General features: G+C 41.1%; 1 protein-coding gene across 1 annotated transcript in view; it reads right to left on the bottom strand.

Annotated features, from left to right (window-relative positions):
• Positions 1-502: 502 nt before the first annotated feature.
• The window catches only part of NUP43 (nucleoporin 43), a 31,443-nt gene continuing 18,817 nt past the window's right edge, over positions 503-13,128 (bottom strand). The window contains exons 5-8 of the mRNA XM_040350602.1: positions 11,566-11,701; positions 9,383-9,534; positions 9,109-9,228; positions 503-955 (exon numbers count right to left, since the gene is read on the bottom strand). Coding sequence (XP_040206536.1) covers positions 729-955; positions 9,109-9,228; positions 9,383-9,534; positions 11,566-11,701 — 635 coding nt within the window. The 3' untranslated portion in view covers positions 503-728. The remainder of the gene's footprint in view (positions 956-9,108; positions 9,229-9,382; positions 9,535-11,565; positions 11,702-13,128) is intronic.

The raw sequence follows: 13,128 nt of genomic DNA on the forward strand, positions 1-13,128 counted from the left end.
CTTCCAACAGGACAACAACCCTAAACACACAGTCAAGACAACAAAGTAGTGGTTGTGGCAAAACTCTGTGAATGTCCTTGAGTGGCCCAGCCAGAGCTCAGACTTGAACCCGATTTTTTTATTTTTAATAAATTTGCACAGATATCAAACCAAACTTCTTTCATGTTGTCATTATGGGGTATTTGAAAATTTTTGAGGAAAATAATGAATTTAAGTAATTTTGGAATAAGGCCGTAACATAACAAAAATACTGAAAAAGTGAAGCGCTGTGAAAACTTTGCAGATGCACTATACTTCAACAGGCAAAAGTAGGGCTCCATATCATAAACTTGAGAAAACATTTGGGTGTTGGTGCAGCTAGGTTTGAAAAGTGGTTGTTCAACAAAAGTCTGCCATTAGCAAATATACATTTTGAGTTTGATAACCTTTTACACCTGTCTTTCTATTTCGTAAGGTTAGATTTTCTATAGCAACCAGGCAAAAATATACCAAGAATACCATGAAAACACAAACATCGTTTTACTACATTTGTTTGAAGGAACACCACTTGCATCCGCATATCCTTATTATCCCAAGGATACATGGGAATCTTCTTTTGAGTATGGCATCACTAAAAACAAATGATTTGCAGATTAGACAATCATTATAAAATGTTTAATCTTCTAGCAAAATACAAAATCAAAAGGAAAAAGGCCTTGCCACATCCCAATCCACTCTTGTTCAAAAATCTATGTGAAAAGGTTTTTGGAAACATAGATGGACTCTGAATCAGTGCCACATACAAGGTATTCGCCTAAAACATCCAGGCTGTTCACAGATAGTGTGTAAGAGGGCATTACATTGATAATTTCTAGACGTCCTTTTGTGGGATCACTGCTGAGCCAAGGTGTCATTAATGACTGGCTAACAGACTGTCCTAAAGTGCTACGGGACAAATGTGAAGTTCCTCTTCCTCCTGTAAAAGTAGCAAAAAACAAATAAATGTATGAGCAGGGTTAAATAGACAAAATGCAGAGATCAATGTATAAATGTTTTCACACATAATTTATACAACTTTCAATCAGAATTCACATGTTCTCTATTTAATCTATTCAGTACAATGGATGTATAAATGTTTTGGTGAAAGTAATTTAAAGGATAAGTTCACCTTTCATAAAATGTTACGTGTTGCCTATTCGGGGTGTAACATGTTAATGAATGCACCAGCCTCGAATCCCCCACTCCCATGCTGAGCAGGGATCTTCTCCCTCCCACTAGCTGTCAAAATGAAGGCTTCACCCACCCGGCTGTGTCACTCATTCACAGAGCTCTGTAAATCAAAAACGACAAGGTCTGGCAGCCTTTGAAGCTGGTAGTTCATCAATTCTTCCCATCAGCCTGTATCGGCTTCCTCGTAAGAGGTACAAGCAAGCCGACACACTGACAGATCTGCAGGAGACCTGCATGGCACCAGCAATCTGCTGCTTGCTGGTACAATGCTTTACAGGCTCCTACAACAAAAAATACATGCACATTTGTTTACCCGCAAAGAAAGTGTGCATTTGTTTTTTTTGTGAAAAGATCAACTTATCCTTTAAAAATAGACTTCATAGTAATCAAATAAGAACATTAGAAAAGACAAAAGACTATGCCAAAACCACTAGGTGCTTCATTTATTTCGATTCAGTTTAGCCACTTGCTGACCAGGCCTTTTTCTGACAGACATTCTTGTACAAATAAAAATCAGCATTTCTTAGAACACACATTCATTTTTTAACAAAGGCTCTAGAGAATAAAATGGCGGCTGTTGCAATTTTTATGCCACAGCAATTTATTTGGAAAAAATACACTTTTTTTAATATATTAAAAACACACTATTTTCATATATCGTTTTTTTTAGAAAATATGAAAGATAACGTTTAGCCGAGTAAATAGATACCCCACGTCATGCTAAAATTTGCGGGCGCTCGTGGAAATTTCTACAGGCTACCCATTTAGCATTACATAGGAGGACTAGTGCTAGAATTATTTGTGGCAATACCTCACTTGTGGTGCGAAAACCATTTACATATGTGGGCGTGACCTACGTATGCATTCACTACTATGTGCAGGGATGGGGGTGCTTTTTAATAAAAAAAAAAAAAAAAACCCACAAACACTCTCTAATATAATATATACACACACACTATATATATATATATATATATATATATATATATATATATATATATATATATATATATATATATATATATATATATATATATATATATATATATATATATATATATATATATATATATATATATATATATATATATATATATATATATATATATAATACACACACACACACACGTAACCACCTTTTGCCATCGCAATAACGAATGTAAACATGCAACAACAATACAGCCTGACTGCTCAACTTTATGGAGAGATCTGGGGTCTAAAAGACCCCAAATCTCTCCTCTACCCTTAACCTTTATGTACACCCTGCCTACATTTACCGCGGCAAAAACGAACTGCGATTTTGCCACAGTTTGCGTTTTTACACAATCGACAGTCAAAATGTTTCTATCCTGAACCCGATTCTTCCATGTTTACACAACCTACCCCTAACCGCAGCAGATCCTGCAGATTCTGCTAAAAGCCTATGTGTAGGGTTGAGCGAACCCGAACTGTAAAGTTCGGGTTCGTACCGGACTTTTGGAACCCGAACAATTTACTGTAAGTTCGGGTTCGGTGTTCGGCAATGTAATAGCGAGCTGCAGGGCAGCCAATCAACATTTGTTTAACTCGCGTGACCTAGAAGCCATCACAGCCATGCCTACTAATGGCATGGCTGTGACTGGCCAGTGCAGCATGTGACCCAGCCTCTATATAAGCTAGAGGCACATAGCACAGCACGTCACTCTGCTTTAGATAGGGTAGGGAAAGGCTGGCGCTGCTGCTGCTCTGAGGGAGAGAATTAGATAGGAATCAGACTGTCCTGCTTCAGAAATCAAATTTTTTGCAGTGTTTTCAGTGCTTCCTCCATATCTGTACGTGCGAGATAAACACTTTAGCTACTGTTCTTCTATTGTGCTATTCAAAAAAGACAGTGTATTATCTGAACGTGTATTTAGCACGGCAGGGGGCGTTCTCACAGACAAGCGCAGCCGCCTGTCCAGAGCCAATGTGGACAAGCTCACATTCATTAAAATGAACCAGGCATGGATCCCACAGGACTTGTCCGTACCTTGTGCAGAATAGACACGTATACCGGCCTTACCCAGCCATTCTTGTATTTCTGATCTTTCTCACTCTTATGGGGTGTACCCCAATTTAAAAAATAGATTAAAAATAAAAACCTGTGTTGGCCACCTCATCCTCCTCCACCGCCGCTTCCACCTACACTGCCACCTCAACCTCCTACTCCATATGGACCTCGTCCTCCTAGGTCAAGATTTTTTTTTATGTATTTTGTTATTTTAAGTTATTTCCCTATCCACATTTGTTTGCAGAGTACTTGCCATGCTCTTACCAACATTGTGCTGCCATTTTCAGCCCTCTAGCCCTTGCCATTACTTTTTTTAGAGACATTTTAGTACTCAAAAGTTCGGGTCCCCATTGACTTCAATGTTGCTCAGGGTCAAGTTCGGTTCCCGAACCTGGACACACACACACCCCCAAAAGCACCTAAGCTCAAGTTTAAGAGCTGCTAGTGTACAGCCTTAAGAGAAAAAGATCAACAGAAACTCGTTTACATGGGATCGGAACTGACATGACGGCGCTTCCAACCTCCTAGGCCATTTCCTTCGCTCATCTCTGTATCCATTTGCAGCCCAGAACCAGTGTGGAGACGGTGACCCTTCCCGGCGCTTCTTCAAGTGATCCAGTGGCAAATGCACCACTCGGACCACTTTTATCTGAAAGACCAGCGCCTGAGGGGAATTTATTTTACGGGGGTTATGGCATCTAGCTGCAGCCATAACCCTGGTATTTAGTTATGTATTTTTTGTTAGGCGGTGGGATAGTAAATATTAATATACATATGCATGCAAAAACAGCCATAATAAAAAGGTTTTTTACTCAACCAACTGACCGCCGCACGCAGCCAATACGTGGACATAATGGCACTCCTGGTCAAAAGAACGTACCTGTACATTCCCTTTAACCACTTAAGGACCGCCTCCTGCACATTTACGTCGGCAGAATGGCACGGCTGGGCACATGCACGTACAGGTACGTCCTGTGCTAGTACCCGGTCAGGGGCGCGCGCCCGCGACCCGGTCCGAAGCTCCGGGACCCGATCGCCGCCGGAGTCCCGCGATCGGTCTCCGGAGCTGAAGAACGGGGAGAGCTGTATGTAAACACAGCTTCCCCGTTCTTCACTGTGGCGGCGGCATCGATCATGTGATCCCTTTTATAGGGATACACAATCGATGACGTCACACCAACAGCCATACCCCCCCTACAGTTAGAAACAGACATGAGGTCATACATAACCCCTTCAGCGCCCCCTTGTGGTCAACTCCCAAACTGCAATTGTCATTTTCACAGTAAACAATGCATTTTAAATGCATTTTTTGCTGTGGAAATGACAATGGTCCCAAAAATGTGTCAAAATTGTCCGAAGTGTCCGCCATAATGTCGCAGTCACGAAAAATAAATAAATGCTGATCGCCGGGGGGGGGGGGGAGGGGGGGGGTTATTTATTATAGAAAAAAGTAAAAAATACCACCAAAAGAAAGCTCTATTTGTGGGGGGGGGGGGTTGGGGGGGGAGGATGCCAATTTTGTTTGGGAGCCACGTCGCACGACCGCGCAATTGTCTGTTAAAGCGACGCAGTGCCGAATCGCAAAACCTGGCCAGGTCCTTTAGCTGCCTAAAGGTCCGGGTCTTAAGTGGTTAAGGAAGCAGCCCGACCGCAGGTCCCGCGGACTCGATCGCTGCAGGGATACCCGCAATCGTCTCACGGTGAGGAAGAACTGGGAGATGCTGATGTAAACAAGCATCTCCCCGATCTGCCTAGTGATCCTGTAATCGGAAGCGGTGATCACTGTCGTGTCACACACAGCCCATCCCCCCTACAGAAAGAAGCACTCCCTAGGGAACACTTAACCCCCACAGCGCCACCTAGTGGTTAACCCCTTCACTGTCAGTGTCATTTTCACAGTAATCAGTGCATTTTTATAGCACTGATCGCTGTAAAAATGACAAAGGTCCCAAAAATGTGTCAAAAGTGCCCGACAATGTCGCAGTCACGATAAAAATCGTTGATTGCCATTACTAGTAAAAAATAAAATTAATAAAAATGCCATAAAGCTATCCCCTATTTTGTAGACGCTATAACTTTTGCGCAAACCGATTAATAAATGCTTATTGCCATTTTTACCAAAAATATGTAGAATACGTATCGGCCTAAACTGATAAAAAAAAAAAAAAAAAAGTTGTTTTTATATATTTGAGGATATTTATTATAGCAAATAGTAAAAAATAGATTTTTTTTTTCAAAATTGGCGCTCTATTTTTGTTTATAGCGGAAAAAAAAAACACTACAGGAGAAAGCTCTATTTGTGGGGGAAAAAAAAAAAAAAAAAAAAACACGTCATCAATTTTGTTTGGGAGCCACGTCGCACGACTGTCAGTTAAAGCGACGCAGTGCCGAATCGCAAAAAACAGGATTTTTTAAAACAGCTTACCTGTAAAATCCTTTTCTGGGAGTACACCACGGGAAACCCTGCCTCACTCTCCTCCACCGGACCAGAGATTCCTTATGTTTTTGAGAATGTTGGTCTCAGCAGCCAAACCGTCAAATTTAGCCGCCCAGAGTATCTCTCCAGGACGAGAGATCCTCTGGCCTACAGATCGGAGGCTTTAATAATTCGGTGGAATCTGTTTTCACTGATATATGCATTTCCTCCAATCACCCTATTACAAAGGCTACTTTGCAGGATCAAGAGGAAAATAATTCCTGTAATCTTAGTGGCCCCAGATTGGCCCAGAAGACTTTGGTACGCCGAGATCATAAAGATGACGGTAGGAACTTCCGCTTCGTCACGACCTGCTGTCGCAAGGTCCAGTGTTCCATCCTTCCTTACAAAGGCTAAATTTGACGGTTTGGCTGCCGAGACCCACATTCAGAAAATGCAAAAGGAATCTCTTGTCTGGTGCTTTCTACACTTAATAATGCCAGAAAACCAGCTTCCAGGCTTATTTACTAGAGTCTGGAAAGCATATGTTTTATGGTGTGAGACCAACAAATGAAATCCTCAAAGATATGACATAAGTAGGATTCTCACCTTTTGTCAGCTAGGAGTAGAGATGAAATTAGCCCTTGGTACCATGAAGGGTCAAATATCAGCTCTATCAGTCTTCTTTCAAAGACCGCTGGCATCTCATTCCCTAGTTTGGGCTTTCATTCAGGGGGTACTGCGGACCAATCCGCCAGTCTGATCTCCCTTTTGCCCATGGGATCTGAATTTAGTACTGTAAGTGTTGCAGAAGCAACCTTTTGAACCTATTCGCCAGATTCCTCTGATCCTTTTAAGCAGGAAACTGGCATTCTTGATTGCCATCTCTTTGGCTAGAAGAGTATCTGAATTAGCAGCGCTTTCTTGTAAAAAACCCTCATTTGTCATAAGGACAAAGTTGTATTACGACGCCATCCTGCCTTTTTACTTAAGGTGGTGTCGGAATTTCATTTAAATCAGGACATTTTCCGGATCCGCAGACAGCGGAGGAAAGATTTTTGCACTCTCTAGATCTAGTAAGAGCAATAAAGGTGTATCTGCAGGCAACCGCTCAGATACGCAGAACAGATGGTTTATTTTGCCAGATGGTTCCAAGAAGGGACAAGCGGCATTAAAATCCACTATCTCCAGGTGGATTCAACAGATTATTATTCAAGCCTATGGTTTAAAAAACAGAACTCCTTTTTTCTGTTAGGGCGCACTCTACCAGGGCAATAAGTGCTTCATGGGCAGTGCACCACCAGGCTTCGTTGGCTCAGATCTGTAAAGCTGCAACTTGGTCTTCAGTCCACACATTTTCCAAATTTTATCAGATAGATGTGAAAGGACATGAGGATGCCACCTTTGGGCGAAGTGTGCTGCGGGCTACAGTATAGAGCTTCTTGTCCGTGGTGGCCTGCTAGATCTGTGTCCCCCCCCCCTTTATATAGGGCATTGCTCTGGGTCGTCCCATTATGTAATGATTATGGCTCTGTGTTCCGTGGTGTACGATAAAGAAAACAGGATTTTTAAAACGGCTTACCTGTAAAATCCTTTTCTTGGAGTGCACCACGGGACACGGAGGCCCCCCCCCCCCTGTCTTATGGGAATCCTTATTGCTTGCTACAAAAATGAGGAACTCCCCTGATGGGAGGGGTTATATGGAGGGGAACTGTCTCCGATTGGTTGTGCCAGTGTCGAATCACCTCTGGTGACCATCCAACCCATTATGTAATGATTATGGCTCTGTGTCCCATGGTGTACGATAAAGAAAGTGGCCCGGTCTTTGACCAGAAAAATGGTCCAGGGCTTAAGTGGTTAAAGCATATCGAGTAAGCAAAAAAATCGAGAATACATTTTTTTTTCTTTTTTATTAAACACATTGATACAAGCACATTTCCCCATGTTGTCTCATTAAAAATGCTGCAAGTGCCACTGCTCCACTGAAATGATAGGAGAGGGGAAGAAACAGCAGGCAGCTAGTATGTGAGGGGGATATGTAAACTAGGAGTGGAGTAATCTCAACTCAATATTATAATACTTTCTTTTTTTTGTTGAATAGTATAAAATTAGTTAGAAAAAAAAAATAAACACACTTTAACCACTTTGCCGCCCGCCCTATTACAAGTCGGGCGACAAAGTGGTTTCAATATCCTGACCAGATGTCATATGACATCTTCAGGATATTGAGCCGCTGCGCGCCCCCTCAGTCTGACACCCCGCAACACGATCTAGGTAAAGAGTCTCCGACGGAGACTCTTTACCACGTGATCAGCCGTGTCCAATCACGGCTGATCACGATGTAAACAGGAAAAGCCGGTAATCGGCTTTTCCTCACTCGCGTCTGTCAGACGCAAGTAGAGAAGAGCCGATCAGCTGTTCCTCTGACAGGGGGGGGGGGGTTTGTGCTGATCGATTATCAGCGCAGCCCCCCCCCCCCCCCGAGGATGCCCACACTGGACCACCAGGGATGCCCACCACAGGAATGCCGCCCTAGACCACCATGGATGACAATCCGAAATAAATGGATGCCAATCAGTGCCCACAATGGATGCCAGTCTTCACAATGGGCATCACAGATTGGCAGGCATTATTGTTTGGCATCCATTAGTACAACACTACAGTACATTAGTGCCACCTATCAGGGCCCATCAGTGCCACCTATCAGTGCCCATTATCAATGCCACCTCATCGGTGCCCATCAGTGCAGTACCATCAGTGAAGGAGAAAACGTACTTATTTACAATTTTTTGTAACTGAAACAAAAAAAAACGTTTTTTTTTCAAAATTTCGGTAATTGTTTTAATTTTTTTGCAGAAAAAAAAAAATCCCAGAGGTGATCAAATACCACCAAAAGAAAGCTCTATTTGTGGGAACAAAATGATACAAATTTAGTTTAGGTACAGGGTAGCACGACCGCGCAATTGTCATTCAAAGTGCAACAACGCTGAAAGCTGAAAATTCATTGGGGCAGGAAGGTGTATAAGTGCCCTGTATGGAAGTGGTTAATGAATTTTAAAAGCAGCAACCCAATTTTTTTTGTAAAATATAAAAAGATGTTACGACGAGTAAATAAATACCCAATATGTCCCGTAAAATTGTGTGCGCGCGTGGAATGGTGACAAAATACGGTACTGAGAAATCAATGGGTGATGCTTTAATTTTTTTTTTTACAGGTTACCAGTAACCCTAAAGGTTACACTAGAGGTCCTGAGCTAGACTTATTCATTCACGGTGATACCTCATGTGTGGTAAGAACACCGCTTACATATGCGTGTGCAACCTACGTATGCGTTCGCTTCTGAGTGTGCGATAGGGGGAGTTTTACATTTTATATATATTATATATATATATATATACACACACACACACACACACACACACTAAGTAAAATGATAAAAAGTATATTGCTTACCAAGAAGAAAAGAAGGTCGGTCTGCAGCGTCAGCTGATGCATCCCAATGCCAAAGGGAACCATCTTCAGAACATGTGAATATATGATCCGGTTTTGAAGGGTGAAAATGAACCTCCCACACTATAAAAAACAAATTGAAAAAAATATTACACCATCCAGCCAATGGACAGCAAGTGGTAGGTTATACGATTAATACCACTATATTCTCACTTAATTTTCTGTACATAAAATAAGAACTTGTACAGACGCTGAAGGTGCAAGCCTACCAACTTACTTTCTGCATTGTGAGCGCTGAGCAAGGATACTGGAATTTTGCTCTGTCTAACATCCCAAATACATAGCATTCCATCTTGACCGCCTGTTGCTACAACATGCTGTTGACTTGGATGCCTGTCCAAGCAGTGTAAAGGGACCCTCTCATTAGCTCTAATAAAAATAGGAAACAGAACAGAATTTTGTTACATAATTTTTAATACATATTCATTAAAGCTGAACTCTGGGCACAAAAAAAAAAAATGTAAATATATTTCTAAATAGCCACAGATATAAATGTCACTTTGTATTCACCAAATGCCTTACAAACCCAATTATTGCCGCACGTCCAGCTCAAGGTAGAATTTTGGCAATGCATCGTGACCGAACGCCTGCACATGAGCAGGAATTTTGGAATCTCGGGGGGACAAATAGAAATGGCTGGGGATTGATACCCAGAACCCCCAGTGCTGAAGATGTCAGCAGCCGGCAGGGAGCTCTAGGGGAGGAGTATACTTCCGCTTTAATGAGTTGCTTAAATCTGGATTTCTACACAGATCTGGATGATATACACAAAGAACACCAATATTCAACTGACAATACACATGTCTTATTTAGACAAAATCTTTTTGCTTATAATTCAGCTTTAATTACATAATTCCAATAGTGAAAAGCAGCAATATTACCGTAATTTTGCACACTACTGCACAATTTAAAGGGAGGAGCAGGAAGGAGGGCTTATACAAAACACATCACAATATGAGAGAGCAGCAGTGACTGGTTTTTACTCCTACTCTGGTAATGTAATATATCAGTCAGAGATAGATAAATTCAATTGCATTATTTTAAATTAATTTCTGACAATTTAAAAGCTCCTGGAAACTTAAAGCCTAGGCCTAGTTTACCTAAAAAAAAAAGCTGCTGTGTTCTCATTTAATCAAAATCTTCCTCCTCCAATGCCCTACAACCCCCACTGCTGTAATCTTCTATTGTGGCAGGGGTTGCTATAACTATGGCCTCTTGCACATTTTACTGATGTATGAGCATCAGACATTCCTGACCGAAAAAAATCCTGTAGGCATGTACTTGTGAGTATAAAAATTCTAACTTTATTTTAATGAAGGGAGTGTGGTGTGTGTATATTTGAGAGAATGCATGCAAAAATACCGACCAGTTAAATAAAAAACCCATCAAACTGCTACCTCTCCACTTTGTACACCTTAGCATGTCAATTTAATACCAATATTAGCTGAAGCAGGATTTAGATATCATACCAACCATGTATTCATCTTTCCTAATTTTACTGCGTTCTAATCTCCATAATCTGACGTAAATGATTGGGTCCACTGAAGTATTATATTACTAGATATCTAAAAATTAGACTGTACTCTATTGAGTTGAATGTCGCCGCTGGAAACCACGTCTTTCAGGCAACAAGTGTTTGTTTTGCTGGTGCGAAGCTGCATCAGCCTGGTGGCTTCCTACAGAGCTGGATAGAGCACTCTGTAAAAAAAGATAACACTACCATATTTGCTTCAGTGTTTTAAACCCAAATTTACTTTTGGAACCTACAACCAGTGCATGAACCTACCCAGAGATTTTTCAGCTTACAAAAATTAAAGGGTATTCCCTTAAGCTATGATTAAACACTAGGAATAGTGTGAAACGCATCAGCTGTCCAGATTACTGTGACTTGTAGTTCTGTTTTACTTTATTGGTAAAGGAAACGTTTGTTTTGAGTGCAGCTGTCCAGAAGATTTTTCCTTTTTCTGCCTATTCCCTTAATATGTAGGGATTTTTTCTCACTTCATGTTTTGGCAATGTGACAGATAGAGAAAGGAAATTTCCCCAATGAAACAATGCCAAAAAAATAAAATAATAATAAATTATTATTATTAATAATGCTTGCAAAACCATTTTAGATTCTAAGCTCGTACAAGCAGGGTCCTCCTAGCCCTCTATTCTTGAATTATTTTGCAACTGTATGATCTCTATTTTGTGAAGTCTTGAGCAAACTGCTGATGCTATATAAATCCTTTATAATATGAGTCAGTTGTAGTTCCGTGAAGTAGAATCACCCAGAACATACAATCAGCAGATGAACTGTGAACACAAAACGTAGTGTAATTTACATACTTCTCTCACCCCCAAACTTGATGGTGCACTTTATTACTGCCCCATTCAACTCCTAAAATGAATACTCACACAGAGAATATTTGTGTAGGGTCATTGCCCTGTTGTCTAAGGTCCCACATCTTCAGCTGTCCAATGGAATTGACAGTCAAAATCTCAGTGGTACGAAGAAATGTTACTGCATGCATTGTACTGCTGTCTGCATCATCTAAAATAAGGAAGTGAATATAGAAGATGCTTCAGTCAATTTCTGGTGTCAACAACATTCATCACAAATTAGGGTGATTATTCTTAGTTGAGTGCAAGATATTCTCTTATCCTAGTTACCTATATAAAGCATGAAGAGAGACTGGTCAAAAAAAAAAAATATATATCAAAATGACAACACTGCAAAATGAAGAAAGGTGGTGTACAGAAAACATTGTTCCTGTAATAAACGTCATCTCAGTTATCTGTATTGTACTTTACTAAAAATTGTATTACATCAGATTTGTCGTTAAAGGAAAAAAGTGACACCACCTTTTAAAGGATGAGTGCCGTTTAGTACCAAAATGTATAACCGCAAACAGAATTCAATTTTAAAATAAATCAATGGAAAGGACTATGCTGCTAGGCATAAGTCCCCATGCTCCGCTGTCTACAAACTGCCCAGTGTGTACAAGGTTGGTACAGCATTAGCTTTTTTACTCCAAGATCAGGATAAGTTAAGCCTACAAAGCGAAAGGTGAGCCAAGATGGCTCATTGGTGCCATTCTGGGACAGACCAAGCTTTCCTATATGCAACTCTACAGGCCCTCCCTTTCCTCACAAAGTCAAAATAACCACTTGCCAACCGCAATCCGTAAACATACGCTGCGGCTTGTAAGTGCTGTACTGGGGTTATTCATGGCTAAAGCCATCAGCCATAAGAATTTAATTTCAGCCAACGATTGGCTCTCTCATGAAAGCAGTTAGAGTGGCTAATTAACTGCTGAAACACTTTAAAGAGGAGTTCCAGTCCCCCAAACACTTTTTTTTTTTTTAAACCACTAATTTGTCCAAACATGTACATAAACAATTGCAACGCGTCATATGTGTTGCAATTTTACTTTCTTTAAAAATAGTTTTGTGCCTACTGATCTCAAAAGCAGGCAGGTTCCATTTAAGCCGCGGGCAGCTGAAGCCCTCCTGTCTTCATTCCTGGGATTTCTTCCTGATTTCTCGCATGCGCAGTAATGTCTTTCTGACAGGTTGCCATAGCAATGTCGGTGTAACTTTCCGCCCCATTGCTATAGCAACCTGTCAGACACGTTTGCGTCATTTACTGACTGTAAATAACGCGAGATTTCATCAGTAGGCGATTCGCAAGGACTCCTGGGATACATGACGCCGCTATCCCAGGAGCCCTTGTGAACCGCCTAGTGACGTAATCGCCTAGGCAGGGAAATGCCTGAAGTGCGGGCGATTTCTAGAATAAAGGCCTTTACATGCCAGAAAAAAAATTAAAAAAACTGTCCATTAGTAAAAGCATGATCCATAAGTATGCAAGTGAAATAAAGGGTGGAACTCCGCTTTAAGAAGCAGCAGGAGGGGTCAAACCCTCCCACCACTCGCCAATGTTTCTCAGGCTTACAGTTTTAACAGACGTGCGCCTGA

Source organism: Rana temporaria, chromosome 4 (genome assembly GCF_905171775.1).
Source record: "Rana temporaria chromosome 4, aRanTem1.1, whole genome shotgun sequence".
In the NCBI taxonomy this organism is placed as follows: domain Eukaryota; kingdom Metazoa; phylum Chordata; class Amphibia; order Anura; family Ranidae; genus Rana; species Rana temporaria.